Source organism: Manacus candei, unplaced genomic scaffold (genome assembly GCF_025592945.1).
Source record: "Manacus candei isolate 608988 ecotype Guabito, Panama unplaced genomic scaffold, ASM2559294v1 h1tg000150l, whole genome shotgun sequence".
In the NCBI taxonomy this organism is placed as follows: Eukaryota; Metazoa; Chordata; class Aves; order Passeriformes; family Pipridae; genus Manacus; species Manacus candei.
Genome location: NW_026138198.1, coordinates 818365 through 835789, shown reverse-complemented (window position 1 = coordinate 835789; position 17425 = coordinate 818365). Strand labels below are relative to the sequence as shown.

General features: G+C 53.3%; 1 protein-coding gene across 7 annotated transcripts in view; it reads right to left on the bottom strand.

The window, feature by feature from the left end:
* Positions 1 to 17425, bottom strand: part of NIN (ninein) — a 64000-nt gene that overhangs the window by 41923 nt on the left and 4652 nt on the right. For all 7 annotated transcript variants that reach the window (XM_051772066.1, XM_051772072.1, XM_051772067.1 and 4 more), the window contains exons 2-4: positions 15259 to 15462; positions 9112 to 9193; positions 1571 to 1734 (exon numbers count right to left, since the gene is read on the bottom strand). In XM_051772066.1, coding sequence (XP_051628026.1) covers positions 1571 to 1734; positions 9112 to 9193; positions 15259 to 15462 — 450 coding nt within the window. The remainder of the gene's footprint in view (positions 1 to 1570; positions 1735 to 9111; positions 9194 to 15258; positions 15463 to 17425) is intronic.

The window sequence follows — 17425 nt, the reverse complement described above, 5'->3', positions numbered from 1 at the left end:
TAATTGGCACCGCTTGAGAGCAAGCGCCAATTAAGCCACCCTGTCCCAGTTCTCAGGCCGCAAACAGCCCGGGCCGGAGCCAGGCTTGCGGAACGCCGGCGATGTTTGTACACACAACAGCAGAAAACTGGGAAAAGGCTGGTGGCTGTGCCAAGTCCCAGGGAGTCAACGCACCAGGAGTCTCCAACACTTCCCTAGGACCCCTCAACACCTCCCAGCAACTCGGTTTCCATGCATACCAAGAGGATCTGCTTTAGAAGTGAGATAGCAATGCTGATAGAGTCGGGATTTTACAAGTTTAGCCAGGTTTTTTTTGTTTAATTTGCAAGAGAATTAACCATGCCATCACCCCAAAAGGTGCAACAAGCGTTCCCAGCAGGAGACTGATCCACCCCCTGGTTACAGTACCAGCTGGGTTAATTAACTGACCTTGTTAATAAACTACCCTTTTACACCTCCGTGACAGCTGAAACCGAGGAGTAAGATTAGAGTAGCCTCTTCCATCAAGGGCATGGCTTCCCTAGGGGGTGTGGGCGGATTAACACCGATTCCAAGGTCAGGGCAGCCCATGTGGGCAGCACCAGGAGATGGATGAGCATCCCTGCGGGCGGTGAGCAAAGGTCACCAAGAGCAGGGAAAAGAAGCTGGGTCTGATGGAAAAGCTTTTCTTTGAGGTATTTTTTTTTTTTTTTAAATTTTAAGCTCAGCTGCATGGGAACAACACTGAAAACCTGGAAATTTCTCCCTTGCTTTCCCATGCAGGGTTGGTGGCTGCAGAGCACCCCCCATCTGACGAGTCAAGCCAAGAGATAGAGGAGGGGAGAACGCAGCAGTGCTTCTTCCCACTGGAAAACTCCCACCCTGTGCTCCTGAATCAACAATACTTGGCAACCCAGGGCAGGCTGGAAGCAGCCCAGCTCCCTGGAAATGCCGCTGTGGCCGTACTCTAACACACACCAATCCCAACCACTCGGCTCCTCTGGCTTTTCTGTCGGGGGAAGCAAGAGGTTTCGGGATTGAAAGCACTGGCACAAAGAAAGCCACAAATTTCAAGTCACAAAACCAGGAATTAAAAAAAAAAAAAAAATCTGGATTTTTGAGCAAGTCTAAGTCCTGAGAGCTCTGCCACCCACCACCCCCTTCCCTCCATTCCCTCCGCCAGAGACCTCCAGAGCCACGGGTGGATTTTGGCAGCTGAGCTAATGGATGTGGACGTGCTCCGTGTGCTCCCAGCCCACACTTCGTTAGCCACGGAGGCAGCGGGACAGCCCTTCCCTAATTGCTGGCCCGCTCGGGAGCCAGGAGAGCGGCGAGGCCAGCGGTGCCGGCACACGGAGCACGTCACCACCAGCACTCGGAGCACATCACCCCTGGCTCCTTCCCGACTTCCCACGGCAGCCACGCGGATGGGAATCTGGGGCTGGAGCAAGGGAGGTGCTGCCTGGCATGGTCGATCGATGCCTTTGCTGGGAAGGCTCCAAGGACACCCGAACCCCCTTTGGATGTGGGGAGCGGCGATGCCTGGAGGTGACAAGCCCACCCCCAACGCTCATCCCGCTTCCCTGCTCACCTGCTCGCTGGAGGGGATGTGTGTGGGATGTGCCTCCTCGCTCAGAGGCTCGATGACCGTCACCTCAGCAAAGTCCTCCACGGACTCCTGGAACTCCGGCAGGGAACGCCGGCCGTAGCGTTTGCCACCTTTGATGTACTTGGGCTGTGCTTCCGGGGAGGAATCTGCGAAATTCAAGCACACCACACGTGGATAACATGATTTTTTTTTTTCTCAGATCAAGCTCCCAGGGCTGGTTTGGTCGGAATTGCCACCACCATTCCCACTGGGCAAGCACCAACGGCTGCACATTCCCAGGACCACTGCCCTCAGCGTGGTGTTGGGCCTGATGGGTTTGGAAAAAAGCTGTCTCTAAGTGGAATCTTCCTCTTCCTCACCCTTCCCCAATTCCCAGATCAAGTTAACAGGATGGGGAAACACTCCCTCAACCTTGCCAAGAGCCTCGGACGGAAAGTCCATTAGGCCTCTCCTCCTTGCACTAATCTCCATTAGCAGCGCCGGGCAGGTTTAATTAGGGACAGCGTTGCACTTAGGCAGCTCAAGTCTCCAGATCCCTCAGACACCTGGGCAGCCGCCGCCGCCGCTTCCCGCGGATTTAAATTTCAGCTCCATTAAAAGTGTAAGGACAACCTGGAGAGTGGGAAAAAAATAAAAAAATTGGGCAGGTTTGGAGGCGAACGTCTCTCTTGGGGGCCGACACAAGCAGCCGATCCCAGAGACAGTGGGGCAGGTCCCAGCCTGTGCCGAGCAGCCAGTGCCAACTGCGGGACCTAAATAACCCCTTGGAGTCCTCCTCTAATTACAGGGGCTCCAACATTCCCCGGCTCCAGCTTCCCGCAGCAAGCTCCTGCCCTTCGGGGACCGAATTATCCGGGAGCGCTCGCAGACAGGGATCAAAACAAAAAAAAAAATAAATAAGCACGTTTTTGGGCTATTTTCAGTGAGAAATCACCCGACGTCTGGAGCAGGGGGCAAATTAAACAGAGGACCAAATTAGCCAGGGATTCAATTAGGGGAAGGCTCTGTGCCACGCTTTGTTTCAGTGTTTGCTAACCTGACTGTCGAAACCCCCCCAGGACTCCATCATCTTTTATTTTCCGCCACTTGCGGTGGCAAGAGCAGCAGCTTTTGAAAATTTTATTTGCAGAGGGCTCTGATATAAAATAAATGCAAGACTGCAATACTAATAAGGCTCAGGGAAGCGGGTCCATCACTGACAAAGGATACACGGGAAGCAGCGGGTCTCTAAAACCCCCCTACCCCAAATGCCTCCTCGGATAATATTCCTTTAGATATGGAAGAAAAGGCTTCAAGCTTGTTAGAGAGGAAAAAAAAAATATATATATTCCACAACTTAGCTATGCAATGAATTATAAAATACACAGGACGAGGAGCGCTTTGATTCCTGAAGCCTTGCACTCCATCCAGCCGTGGTGCAGCTCTAGGGAACAAACCCGGCGCCCGTGTTTGAACAAGGCCATCTTAACAAGATTTGCTGCAGCTGGGACTCAGCACATGAAAGTTGGGAGATGGAGGGAGCCGATAGAAAAATCTCGAGGAGACAGGCTGATTGAGTAAGAGCCCCAGAACAAAAGCAAACCTTATCACTCCTATTAAAGCCTGCCTGGTGGTGAACAATCTCCATCCAGCAGCTCTCTCTGAAATGCTAATATTTGTGGCGACTCATTCACCCTGTTATTTTCTCCCTCCCTCACAAGAGGGCTGGGGGGCTTTGTTTTTCTTCAGGAATCATTTTTTATTCCTAAGACAGGGATGTACCTCCATGCCCATCTGTCTTTGGAAGGATGGGGGGGGGGGGGACAAGGGAAGGGGAAGAAGCTTCAATTTAGCAACAGTGAAGCTAAAGCTAAATTTCCTTCTGGGTTTCCCAAAGAATCCTGTTTCCAACCCTGCTACACTGACAGTGTGTTTAACCACTGCTGCAGCTGGAAGTCCAGCTGCATGTGATCTACTGGAAGGTGTCCCTGTCCATGGAAGGGGTTGGAACAAGATGGACTTCAAGGTCCCTTCCAACCCAAGCCATTCCATGATTCTGTGAAACACAAGTGCCTTCACACTGAGCTCCCTGCAAGCACAGGAATGGGAACAATGGGAGCGACTCCCCACTTCTGTGTTTTAAGCATTTGGAAGCTGGCAGCTGATTTCTCTCTCCTGTTTGCTCTGAGCACCCTGGGTGAGCTTGTTTTCCCTTTGTAATTAAGAAACTGTGAAGCCTGAGAACATCCCCAGGAGGGAAAGGTGACCCTTCACAGCTTGAGAGCAGAACATTTGTTCCTGCTTCGCTCTGACTTTCAAAACTGGCTGTGCCTGAGGAGATATCCCAGCTCAGGCATCCTGAAATCCCATAGCTCAGGCTCCCTGAAATCCTGTTTCCAGAGTCAGGGTGTTTTTGTTAGCACTGAGCTGCAGCTCTTCCCCTACCCTGTGCCACACTGGCATAAGGGACCACATCCTGCAGCCCCATCCCTGGAAGCACGAATCCATCCCCTTTCCAGAAAGCCTCATGCACCATCATCTCTCAACCATGGATACCTTTCACACCTGCAGCACCCTCTAAGCCTCTCCATCTCCTGCCTTGCCAACCCAAACCCCCAGCACAGCAGTCATGCCCTTGATGCTCCCACTATTCCCAATATTTAGGGAATGCCGAGTGTGCACACCAGCAAAAAGCAGCCACCCGTGCTCCCTGAATGCAGGAAGTTCAGTGATGAGCTGAACAATTTCTCATTCCCAGCCAAAACTGATGAGGAAGGATTACAGAATCATTAAAGTCAGTGAAGATGTCCAAGATCATCAAGTCCAGCCTTGGATGGGAAGAGCTGCTCAACCCACACCTGCTTTCAAAGGCAAAGGAGGAACAGGAGGGAGATGTCAAAAATCAAGGCTTTCAGTGAGGCAGGTGCCCTGTGTGCTATTTATTCCCAAAAATATAAAATATCTGCCTGTACTGAACAGAGGGGAGGGTGCTTGTGTCCAGGTACCCACTTCTCCCACCAGCAGCAAGGTAAGATGCTGCAGCTCACAGACTCCCATTACTGTGTGGTTGACAAGGCACCAAGAAAGGGGGAAAAAAAAGAGAAAAGTGAAATAGGTCGAGCCCTCCCTGCCTCCCACAGCCCCCAGCAACACTCAGGCTTAGCAAAACACACACTCTAGAGCCGGTGCCTAATTAAACACTGAGGTCTGATCTGCCCCCCCTGAACTGCCCCCGGGCTGGGGACAAGAGTGGGAGGCTGAGAGAACAAACCTCTCACTTTCCTGCCCGTTGCCCAGAGGGTTTGTGGCCCCCAAAGTGCCCCCTGAAAAAAAAAAAAACCAACAACAAACAACCCACTTAAAGTCTACATTTCACAAGACCTCCCTGATTTAAGCACCACAGACAGAAACCATCGATTCCCTTTCTCACTCTCCCTCCCACCCACCCCCCCTGTCCATCTCAACAGTGAAACGTCTCCATGGCTGGAGATTTACACTTGATTTTCTGCCTTTCTGCGCCAGATAAGTCATTTCAAAATCCTGCTCTGCCCTCAGATGCTTGGGGAGGATGGAGGACGGGGTGGGGGGGGGGGCTCCCCTTTCCTGGGCCCAGCATCAAAGCCCTGGAGCGCAGACAAAAGGGGGTTTAGAGCAGGAAGACCCTCGTCCCGCAATCCCGGCGCTCAGAGGTGAAATTAATTTCTTTGCCGCTTGAGATTCGGAAGGCAGGGATGCTCCAGCTGCTGGGCAAAGCACACGGCGGCTGGGATCTGCTAAATCCTAATCCCCTGAGGCACCAGGTATGTCTGAACTCCTCCAAGTCCCTGTTCCATAATTCAGGCTCAGCCAGTGGAGGTGGAGAGGAGCCATGGTTGGGTCACCACGACCCCAAAATCAACGGGATTCCACCCAAAGGTTTTGTCTGTGCATAAACCACCCCCCCTGTCTGGACAGCAGCACTGGTCTTATCCCTGTGTTGCAGCCACCTGAACAACCTCCCTCCAAGGATGCCCCTCCAAGGGCATCACCCCCACCAGCTCCTTTTTTGGGAGGGCACTTCTGTTGTCTCCACCGGGAAGGAAAAATCCCGACGACCCCTGGTGACCGCGGGGCCGATGGCGTCAAACTGCTCTTTAATTTCTCCTGGGTGTTCCCGTAATCCTGCACTCCACCCCCGGTAATCCCTCCCCATCTGAGCTTCCACGCACTTTTTATTTGCTATAATGGGGAGGAGGGAAAAAAAAAAAATAAAAAAAGCCTGATTTTTTTTTTTCTTTCCCCTAATCGCCCACAGAACTGATGGGTTTTTTTTCCTTTTCTTCCTTTCCCCACCTTTAAATCTATTTTACTGTCCCAACAATGACCCGTGGACAAAGAGCAGTGGTGGTGGCAGCAGCAGCCAGCCTAATCCCACGGGTCTCAGGGGCTAAAATAATCACGATTTTAAACCACATCCAAGCCTTTTTCTGCTTTTACTGGAATCTCCCCATCCCTCTTCCCAGCAGAGCCGGGGTTTGCCCAGCCAGCTGATGCTCTGGTTCACAGCTGGGTCTGTGTCCCCACACCATCATCCTCAAGGGGACAGAGCTGATGACAGCAGCACTGGGAACTCTGCCTGCCTTGGTTTCCAGGGCTTCTTCCCAGGCAAAGCGCCCGCAGCATGCCAGGACCAACCTCCCTGCCAGTCTTCCCTTTGCAAAGGGAATTTTGCCTCTTTGCCAAGAAAAAAAAAATCATATAAATATATCAGCTGCTCTCTGCAAGCCTCAGTGCTTCTCCCACCTGCTGCTTCCTCCCAAAATGAGGAAACCCCATCGGCTGGTTCTGCAGGAACCACGGTAGTTTTGGTTCCTTGTCCCCAACCCAGGGATCCTGATGTGACCCCAGGGCTGCCCTGTCGTAGATCTCAGACTGGTTTGGGTTGGAAGGGACCTTAAAGACCATCTCATCCAACCCCCTGCCATGGGCAGGGACACCTTCCACTATCCCAGGTTGCTCCAACCTGGCCTTGGACACTTCCAGGGATCCAGGGGCAGCCACAGCTTCTCTGGGCAACCTGTGCCAGGGCCTCCCCACCCTCAGTCAACAATTCCTTTACAATATCCCATCTAAACCTACTCTCTGTCAGTTTGAAGCCATTCCCCCTTGTCCTGTCACTCCAGGCCCTTGTCAATAGTCTCTCTCCATCTTTCCTGTCAGGTCCCTTCAGGTCCTGGAAGGCCACAGTCAGGTCAGCCCAGAGCCTTCTCTTCTCCAGGCTGAACAATCCCAATTCTCTCAGCCTTTCTTTATGGGAGAGCTGCTCCATCCCTCTAATCATCTTGGTGGCCTCCTCTGGACTGGCTCCAACAGCTCCATGCCCTTCCTGTCACCCCCAGGCTCCTTGTGCTGAGCCATCCTCCCCGAGCCAGGAGCATCCACAGGGACAAGGATGATGTCCCCAGCCAGGTCCCTTGGCCGTGCTGCACAAGCAGAACAGACCAAAGCCACGAGCCCTCCAGTGCTCCCAGACCCAAGTGACCTTCCCATCACCCAAATCCCTGGATAAAACCACAGCATCGCAGCACACAGTCGCTTCCTTCCAGATCAAACTCCACAGACACAGCAAACAGCCTTGAAATCTCTGCTTTTTTTTTTTTTTTTCCCCTCCCCTAAATTAAATTTTCATTTAAATGATACGATTTAGAGCTCTTAACTCAATTTTTCCCAAGCCCGGGGCGGGCTGGAACACCAGCATTTCCACACTCCCTGACAGTTTGACACCAACAAGCACAAAGCAGCTTGTTCTCCAAATCTCCAGTTTGATCTAAATTAAAAGAAGCAAAGACTTCGGCGTTAACCAACCTGTCAAAATGCATTAACAATAAAATGCCTCCCAGGCCTGCCTGGTGCTGGCTCCCTACCTGCACCCCATGCCCTTTGATTCCCTGCCATTCCAAACCCAGCTGACAAACGTGTCCCCAAGGAGGGCTCTCCGGCTTCACTCGTAATTTCCCCCGCGAAAACCCCAAATTCAGCCCTTTCTGGAAGATTTATTTACATTTCAATCAAGCTGGAGCTCCTCAGCCATATGATTCCCCAATAAAATGCAGAATGCTGGGATTAGTTCTGCTTCACTGGGGTGCTGGGGTTGCCTCCTGCTCCGTGTGCCAGCTCCTCTCCAAGGGGCTGGAAGGGCTCGGAGCAGATCCAACCCCTCACCACACACCACAGTGCTCCCCCCTCTCTCTCCCCAGCACCCACTGACCTGTGCTGGGAAATTCCATTAAGGAATGCCTGGTGCAAGAGCTGTCATCACCCATCTCCCTCTAAGCGTTAAGAGCTTTGGAAATGAGAGGTGGAAATAATAAAAATAATCCATCAATCACATCTCTTCAACCCTGTGGTTTTTGCAGCCTATCTAAGGGGGAAAGGTGTAATTTTGCTGGCAGGCTGCTCTCTCCAGAGTGGGATGTTCCAGCTGGGATTGATGCTCCAGGAGAGGAAACCTGGAGTCTCCCCTCTCTGCCCTTGCTAAGCTGTTTTCTCCTTGGGGGATTTCGCCCCCCCTGCTGCTCCAAAGGCAGGATTAGGGATTTACATACAGGTGTGATACCAGCTGGAGCTGCAGGGGCCCAGCCCACACCTCCCAGTGCTCCCAGCACCACCAGTTCCTTCAGCACCACCAGTCCCTTGTGCACTGGGAGTTGGGGGGAGGCACATGAAGCTGTAACCATTATTTCCTGCCAAGGGAAGCCTGAAAAGCTACATTTTCAAGGCACACTGAGACAAAGCAAGATAAAAACAGGACAGTGAAGACTCACAGTATTGTCCCATCCCTAGAAGTGTTCAAGGCCAGGCTGGACAGGGCTTGGAGCAACCCAGTCGAGTGGAATGTGTCCCTGCCCACGGCAGGGGAGTGGAACAAGATGGTCTAAGGTCCCTTCTAAACCATTCTAGAATTCTCCAACTGGCCCCAACCTGATTTGTCAGGGAGTTCACCTTGTTCAGGAACACTTTGGACCAGACTGACTGTTTCCTGGGAGAAATACAGAGTAGCTTCCTATGGGACCACAATCACCCTGCTCATCTCAGACACAAAGAAACAGAATGGACTAGAAAAATATAAAAATTGACATCAGTCCCAGCTGGGAAAAAGCACCAGCAGCAGCATTAAAGCAGCCATTTGATGGCCTGCCCACAGCCATCCACCCCTAAAGCATCCCTGGCCACCAGAAGTGCCGTGGGATGGAGAGACCTCAGCCCATTTTGCAGCCCTGAGACATCCTGAGCATCTGAAGTGCTGTTATAGCTCTCCACACACAGACATCACGTGCCCCTCCGGGCATTTAGATCATGGTAATGGGATATAAATATCTTATAGCTCTGAAAATGCTTTTTCACAAGGCTCCACAACAGACCTCAACTCTCCTTCTTCTCCCTAAGTCAGGCTCTTCTGCTTGGGTGGCCAATCTCAGCACCTAAAAAGCACTTTCTCTAAGTCCCTCTGTGAGAGCCACCCATGTCTGCTTAGCCAAAGAAAATTGGATAATTTTAGTATTTACCTGGTTCTTGGAAGTGCTCTTCATTTGACAGGGTTCTGGATAAGATGAGGATAAGTGCTTCTTTAAACTGATCAAAGTGGACCTGTGGGGGGAAAAAAAAAAAAGGAAGAAAAGAAGAAATGAACTGGTGCAGATGGTTAAATATGAGGGCAATAATCCAAGCAAGGAGATGGGCAGCAATGGATATCACTCAGACCATGCTGAAACATGAGTGCCTGTGTCTGCTGACAACAAAGGAATCTCGGTTCCTGCAGTCTTGGAGCCTGGGGAAGTGACAGCAAGGGACATGAAGACACAACCAGAGTCTTTGGGCATCTGGAAGAACTTATTGCTATCACAGAATGACCCAGAGCCACTGTTTGCATGCTGTTGGTTGGGTTTTTCCAGCAAGCAAGAAGCCAAATTAATATGTCCAAAGGAGCAGGGAACATCTCCATTGCTTGAGGTGACCTGGCCAGGGTCAGGGATGATAAGGGATGAGAGATCTGGTCGTGGAAATGCTCCACTGCCCTAATTAAGCTTCAAAAACCACTGGATGGCAGAAAACCCACACCCTTTCTAGGGCAGTCCTGCCCCGGCTCCCGTAGTTCCATGAGAGCTGGACTGGGAATACCAGGTCTGGAGCGTGGCTGGGAAAACCACAGAAGGATGATCCTGCCACTGAGGTTTTTTTTTCCCCCTCCCTCTTCCATCTGTGCCTTCCTGGAAAGCCTCCTGCCTCACGGCCACAAACAGTCACAAAGGGGCTCCAGCTCCTTCGCAGCCATGCCGGGGAATGTCAGCAATTCCAGCCGTGGGGGACGGAAACCCAGGGACAGCTGGAGAAGCCATTTGACATGGGTCAGTGGTGAGGCAGAGCTGGCTGCTGCGATTTCTTTTGGCTAAATAAATCTTAGAAGAATTTTTAGCGTTGAACAAGAGATTTTGTATTTAAAAGAACCCGCTGAGGCTGCTCTGGCTGAAGTCGATCGCTGCGAATCCAGAGCCACAGAGGGGATTTTAAATGCTGCACAGGCAACAAAAGTTCATGTTTGAAGTTCTCCAGCTTGTTTTTGGGGGTCAAGCAAGCCCAAAAAAAGGCCAGCAAGCTCCACGGCAGGGAGGGGACACAGGTGAGCCATGGGGGTGCAGGGGAGCACCTCGCTCAGGCAACGCCAATCACCCCCGTGGTTCTAAACATTTTTGAACACGTTTTTTAAGCACAGTTAAAAATATGTTCAGCAAAGAAACTCGTCAGGGATGCCTTCATCTGAATGCTAATTGCTGCCATCCATTTCCAAACGCTGGTGTACTTCCAAAGGACAGTTTACAGAGAGAGGAGAATTCCCCCGATTAAAAAAAAAGCAAACTTGACATTTAGACTAAATGAGGATGAATAAAAGATGAGGGCGTTCAAGTAACAGGTTCTCTCCCCCTGGGATCTTCTCAGGAAGGGAACGGTGACAACAGAGCTGGTCCCTCAGATGGGTGCTGGGGCTGGCTGGGTTTGGATTAATAAAACAAAAAAAATAAAATAAAACTCCCTTTGCATCACTGGTGCGAACACAGTGAATTAAACAGAGTAAAACCACCTGGGCAGGTGTGCTGCACCACCTGCTCTGCCCAACGAGCCCATAAGTGGTGTTTGCATTAAGGGAGAGGAGGAAGGGTGAAGGGGCTGAGCCCTCACTCAGCTGCACAAGGGACAGATGGCCCCGGCACCGCCACCACAGAGCGATTTTACCATGACCACGACATCCAAAGGAGCCCCTGGAAGGATTAGGCTGCAGGGCAGGACATGGCCATCCTCCAGCCCCCCATGCCAGCCCTGTGCTTGGCTGCACAGCAGGATTTAAAATGCAAATCAGCAGCAGAGGGACAGGAACAGGAGTTTCCCCCTTGTGCCTTCCCAGAGGCAGGACCCCACTCTGGAGGTGGAGTCCCAGCTGGCAGAGGGGGAGATTTTTCTTCAGGATGGGCCAGAGGTTTTTTTTAACAACAGATAACCAGGAAAGCCAGTCTCTGTGGTGCATGTCTGACCTTGAATGTTGCACGTTTGCACACAAAGAGTGCTCAGAGAGTTAGAGAAACACAGCTGATAAAATTAGGAGCTGGGCTCGAGTACAAGGCAGCCATGGAACAGCAAAGCCACAAAAGCTGCAGAAATCCTTGAGTGAGGGTGGGGAGGCCCTGGCACAGGCTGCCCAGAGAAGCTCTGGCTGCCCCATCCCTGCAAGTGTTCCAGGCCAGGCTGAACAGGGCTTGGTCTAGTGCAAGGTGCCCCTGCCCATGGCAGCAGGGTGGAACTGGATGATCTTCAAGGTCCCTTCCAACCCACTACATTCTGGGATTCTATTTTGGAACTGCCAACTTGTGCATCTGCTCGTGGGGGTCTCCAACAGCAACTCGAGGCTGATCCAAACCAGTCCCGAACGCAGAAGAATTTGGGATGTGATGGCACAAGGTTTGTGCCCACCCAGAGCTGTGGATAGCAGGCCCCTGCAAACTCACCCAGCAGAGCCCTGAGGGCACATCAACCCCCAGGGTGAGGAGAACTTTCCCAGGACAAGTAAATCAGAGGCAAACAAGACTAAACACCAACGGAGGCAGCGCCAGCCCAGCCCGGCCTCCCCACGGGAATCAGGGACCAACCAAGCTGTGGCTGCTGAGCAACCCCAGCTCCTCAGAGAAATCCCAAGCCTGCTTTGCAGCCACTTCCCTCTGAAGCCGTGACTGATTAGCACTAGAAAGAGCGTGTGCACGTGCCAAGGTACCTGCTGCTCCCCGCTGTCTGCCCCTGCCATGCAAAGCACTTTGCACACCCGGCCTCTCCCGGGCAAACCGGCACCGGTGGCTCCTTCCAACTCCCTTCTCCTTGATCTTCCAGCACGGTCCTATTCCCAAAGCTCTGCCCCCGTTTGCAAATTCCTGCTAGCAGAGGCAGCCAGAAGGTTGTAGAGGGAAGTGTCTAGTAGGGAAGACATAGCATCATGGAATGTCCTGAGCTGGAAGGCACCCACGAGGATCATCCAGTCCAACTCCTGGCCCTGCACAGGACACTCCAACAATCCCACCCTGTCCCTGAGAGTGTTGTCCAAGCACTCCTTGAGCTCTGGCAGCCTTGGGGCTGTGCCCACTGCCCTGGGGAGCCTGTTCAGTACCCAACCACCCTCTGGGGGAAGAGCCTTTCCCTGATATCCAACCTAAACCTCTCCTGACACAGCTTCACACCATTCCCTCTGGTCCTAACAAGGCAATCTTGCAACAACATCAGAATAGGGCAGTCTTGTAACCTTGCACCCAAGCCTCCTGTGTGGTCTGCAAAATTAAGGGGAGTACACAGCACATTAAGGGGAACAGCATCACTGCGGGCACAGAGGGAGGATATTTTGCAAGAGGTCACCACCCACAGCACTGAAGGGAGCTGATGAGTGAAACCCCACACTGTGGTGTCCTTGCTGCAGGCTGTTAATGCAATAGTGCAGCTGAAACCTGAGTTCCCCATCCCTGCTCCAGGATGGTGCCAAGGACAGTCCCTGTGCAGGGTTCGGAGGTGCCCAACTTCATAGAAACCCAGAATGGTTTGGGTGGGAAGGGACCTTAAAGCTCATCTCCTTCCCACCCCCTCCCATGGGCAGGGACACCTTCCACTACACCAGGTTGCTCCAAACCCTGTCCAATCTGGCCTTGGACACTTCCAGGGATGGGACATGATTTCCAGGGACTTACCCCCATCCCTGCACATCACCCAACCACAGCCCATGTGCACTGTCCCCGAAACACCCTGAGTTTGCTGCTAATTAAAGGGCACAGAGAGGGCAGACAGCCAGACACACCTGCACCCGTGCTCTCGCTCCCACCACCAAGTGTGAGGGGCCTGAGGAAACAGCCCTCCTGAGGAATTGCTGCGAGCATCAGCTCCGCACGCAATCTCGTGAGGAAAACAGTTCTGGGGTGGTTTGGCTCTGCCACGAGTCACGGCAGGATTTACACCCCCCCACCAGAGCCCATTAATCCCCAAAGCACTGCAGGTATCCAGCCCCTCACCAGCTCAGCTCCCGGTCCAACCAAGCACTCCTTGCCCACGGCAGAGGGTTGGAACAAGATGATCTTTAAAGTCCCTTCCAACCCAAACCATCCCATGATCCCGGAGCATTCATCCCTGGAGCAGAGCCCCCCACACAAAAGCAAGCACGTGGCCCCGCTGAGTTGCCCCTCAGCAGACAAAACCGTCCCCCCGCCGCCCCCCTCCCCGGTGCCCTCCCATAAATCCTAAATCCCGGCCCCTGGAAGTGCAGGGGAACAAAGGCTGGGACCATCTGCGGCGAGGAGCTGGCGGGGCAGGTGCAAGAAGTCTGTGCTCAGGGAGCAACACGTTCTCTGCTATTCTCCCGATGTGATTCCTAGGAAACCCCAAGGATCCGAGGGCTATTAAATCCGGCTCGCGCTCAGACACGGGCCATTGCTGCTGCTAACGAGCACCAGCACCAGGGAGACCAGGGAGGAAACGCAGGAGACACAGATTATCCTGACACAGATGATCCTGACACAGATTATCCTGACGTTCAAGTGGCAGGTTGTAAGGGAGAACCATTCCCAGAGACAAAAAGGAACGAAACAAAACGGGATGCCTCGTGCCCTGGGACGGCTCACAGGGATGGAGCTCCCTGTTGGGACGGGGTGAGTGTGACCTGGCACTTGGGATGCTTTAAGAGGGGCTTTTTGGTGCCCTGTGACAGCCACATCTTTAGTAGTGCCCTTCCTGTCCCTCTATCCCACAGGTGGCAAAGCCAGATGATAGGACAAGGGGAAATTGCTTTAAGCTGAAGGAAGGCAGACTTAGATTAGATGTCAGGAAGGAATTTTTCCCTGTGAGGGTGGGGAGGCCCTGGCACAGGTTGCCCAGAGAAGCTGTGGCTGCTCCTGGATCCCTGGGTGTGTCCAACGCCAGGTTGGACAGGGCTTGGAGCAACCTGGGCTAGTGGAAGGTGTCCCTGCCCATGGCAGGGGGCTGGAACTGGATGATCTTTAAGGTCCCTTCCAACCCTAACCATTCCCTGATTCTATAACAGCATCCGAGCAGCATAAGCTCAAGACAACAGAGCATAACAAAGCCTCTGGTGCTCCAGGAAATACCACAGCGCAGCTCCAAAGGTCAGAAACCTCCACCTGGATTCATCCCTGTTCCAGGTTCCAGCCCCACTCTATGCTATGGCCCCAGGGCAGGCAGGGAAGAGGCGGCTTTGTTTGTTAAAGGAACTTTGTTCCTGAAAGCTGCAGTTTGATCAGAAATTGGAGTCAGAATAGCCATCTAGCTCCTGTCTATCGAGAGCCCTGGCTGCCCTGCTCCACGTTTTCTGATTTTAACGAGCAGTGATGGGATTTCAGGGTGATTTTAAGGGAAGGATCCAATGCACTCTGAGCACAGTGTGCCGGGAAAGATGTAATGCAGAAGGCACAAGGACATGTGGAGATCTCCCCAATGGCAAGCAGCTTCTGCTCAGTGCCCTGGCATTTAACCCCCTAAAGGTACAACCACAACCAAAAAATGGCTTTGGAAAGCCACCAACACCAGGTAAATGGACAAAGGTGGCCAAGCCAGTGACTGCCTGAGTTGGACAATATTCTCTACCTTGGAGAGACGTGCACGACTGCACACAGCCCTGCCAGCCTAACTACAGCTTAAGCCAACGTAAATCACAGGCTCAAGCCCTGGATTTAGGTCCCTGTCTCATCCCAAGGGCTGTAGAGTTTGTGCAAGCACCTGGTGAGCTGGATCAGGGAGCTGACCCAGGCCAGCAGCAGCACAAAGCAGTGCCAGGGGCACGGGCACTGTGTGAGCAGAGCAGCCAGGACCCAGCACTTGGTCTGGCCTTGGATGCTGGGAAAACACACCAGTGCACAAGGCCAAGCCTAAAGTGATGGCTTCTGAGTTTCAAACCACCTCCAGCCAGGGCAGAGCAGTTCCCTTCCCTGTTATCATGATTCCCCTCTCAGAAGTCACCCTGTGCCCACCCTGCTGAACAGACCACCAGACCCCACAAGTCCTGCAGCCCCAGAACCCCAGGGATGTTGAATATTCAAATTATAGACATTCAGTCTCCTTCCAAGACAATTCCACACACAGCTGTGTCTGGCTCCCCAGCCCCCCCATGTCCCCAGCCTTACCCTGCCTAGGAGGTTTCCTTGGAGGAGGGTCTGCTGCAGTGCTGGGGCCACCTCCTCCAGGTGCAGCATGTGGCAGAGGTCAGTGAGCTCCTCCTGCCCCAGGGACCCCGTGCCCGTGCTGTCAAAGCTGTCGAAGAGCTCCTTGAGCCGAGCTTCATACTGGTCCTGCTCAGCTTCATCCATCCCATAGCCTGCCACGCTCACCTGTGGGAAGAGATGGGGCAGGTGAACGTTGACCACTGTGCCCATGGCATGGAATGGTGAAGAACCCCAAGGGCTGGTGCAGGAGCTGCCCACGAGGCTGTTGGTGGCCGCGTGCGTTCGTGCTGAGCGAACTCGGTGCTCCACCACTGCTCCGGCCTCTCCCACCCCACTGGGGGAAGGCAGAAGTCACACAGCAGAAAGACTAAAGGGAAAAAGCCTGTGGAGCCAAACCCTCCAGCAGGGACAGCCCAGGTGGCTGGGACAGCCCTCAAGTGCCACCTCACATCGACTCCACGAGCAGCTCATTTGGCTCAGCTGGAGCAGCCGAGGTGCTGCGGGGGGAAAATTGTTCCCTTGAGCTCCACCGATCCCCAGGTGTTGCAGGTGATGCTTTGGTGAGAAGGTAAACAACCATCCCAGCAGCAACAGCTCAGCAGCTGCAGGGAACAGAGGGTGGGGCTCTGCCTGAAGAAGGGAGGGCAGGAGACCCCAACCCAAACCCTTCAGGCCAGGCAGACATTGTGTACATCCCCCTCCACCAACACAACACACACCCCTGCGCCAATCATGGAATCACTTAGATTGGAAAAGACCTCCAAGATCCAGTCCAATCATTCCCCCAGCACTGCCAAGCACTCACTGCACTGCTCTCCTTCATTGCCAGGTCAAATCCTGGCTGAAGGCAGAGAAAACACTGCTAAAGAGGCAGCAAACCCAGCCCCGGAGCAGAGTAGACCCCGGCATGGAAACAGCCAAAATGTATCTGGTATCCTGCACTGGGCACACAAAGCCCAGGTGGTTCTCCCCCAGCTTGCCTCAGGGCCCTTCCAAGGCAATTTTTCATTCCTCTCATCCATTGCTAACAGAGGATCACAGCCCCAGGAACTGTTCTGGCAGGGGAGCAGAGGGAAATTTCCTGTCTGAAACGAAGCATTTGGCTGGATCCATTTACCAGCCTGGCCTGGGGCTCCTCTCCGGCTTGGGGTGGCAGCAGTGTCACCCAGTGCCACAACACAGCTTTGGTGTGGATGTGCCACCACCACCATCATCACCAGAGTGCACTGAGTGACAGTGGGCACTGTAGGGACCTGGTATCCCAAAGACACAACTGGGAATCCCGGGATGCTCGGCCAGCCTCAGCCACGAGAATTTTATTTTGGTGACACTGCTGCAGGTTGTCTCAGCCACATTCTCCAAAACAGGGGGTCTATCCAAACCCCCTCACCATCCAGCCCTGCTATGGAGAAGCCTCACAGGGTTGTTGTGGCTGCCCGTGTCACCAGCAGCACTCACAGACATCCCAGAAGAAGCAAAGCTGCTCCAACTGCAGCCCAATTTCACCCCCCTGCCCACCAGCACAGCCCAACCACTGGGAAATCTCCAGGGCAGGCACTGCAGCAGCCGTGTCCTTGATTCCACTGGCTGCAGGAGCAGATGCCAAGGCAGAGCATCCTCGGGATCCCACATCTGTTGAGGGATGCAGGGTCCATGGGACAGGAACAGCCCAGCCTGGCTGCCCTTCCTCCTGCACCCACACGGACAAGGATGACCGTGGACACTACCCATCCCTATATCCCTGCACCTGAGGCTCACACCCTACAATCCCCTGTTTTCCCCCCCCTCAGATCCCTCCTGAGCTGATTTATCACAGCACCCAAGCGCTGCAGGGAGGAGGGAGGATGCAGACACATTGCACTCAGGGCACAGAGGAGGAGGCAGCACCCAAAAACGGCAGCACCCAAAAACTCAGGTGCCTGCAAGCAGGAGGAAGGCAACAAACTAGTTTCCACTCTCACTCTGGTATCCTCATTTCCCACCTGCACCCACGGGGCTCCACAGTGGCTGCTGCTGATGCTGGTGTGTCAGGGAGCCCCGCCTGCACATTCCAGCAGCCCCAAAACTCACAGCCAAGCCTGCAGCGAAGGTGACTCCAACTCATGGAGCTTCCCAGGCATTTTCGAGC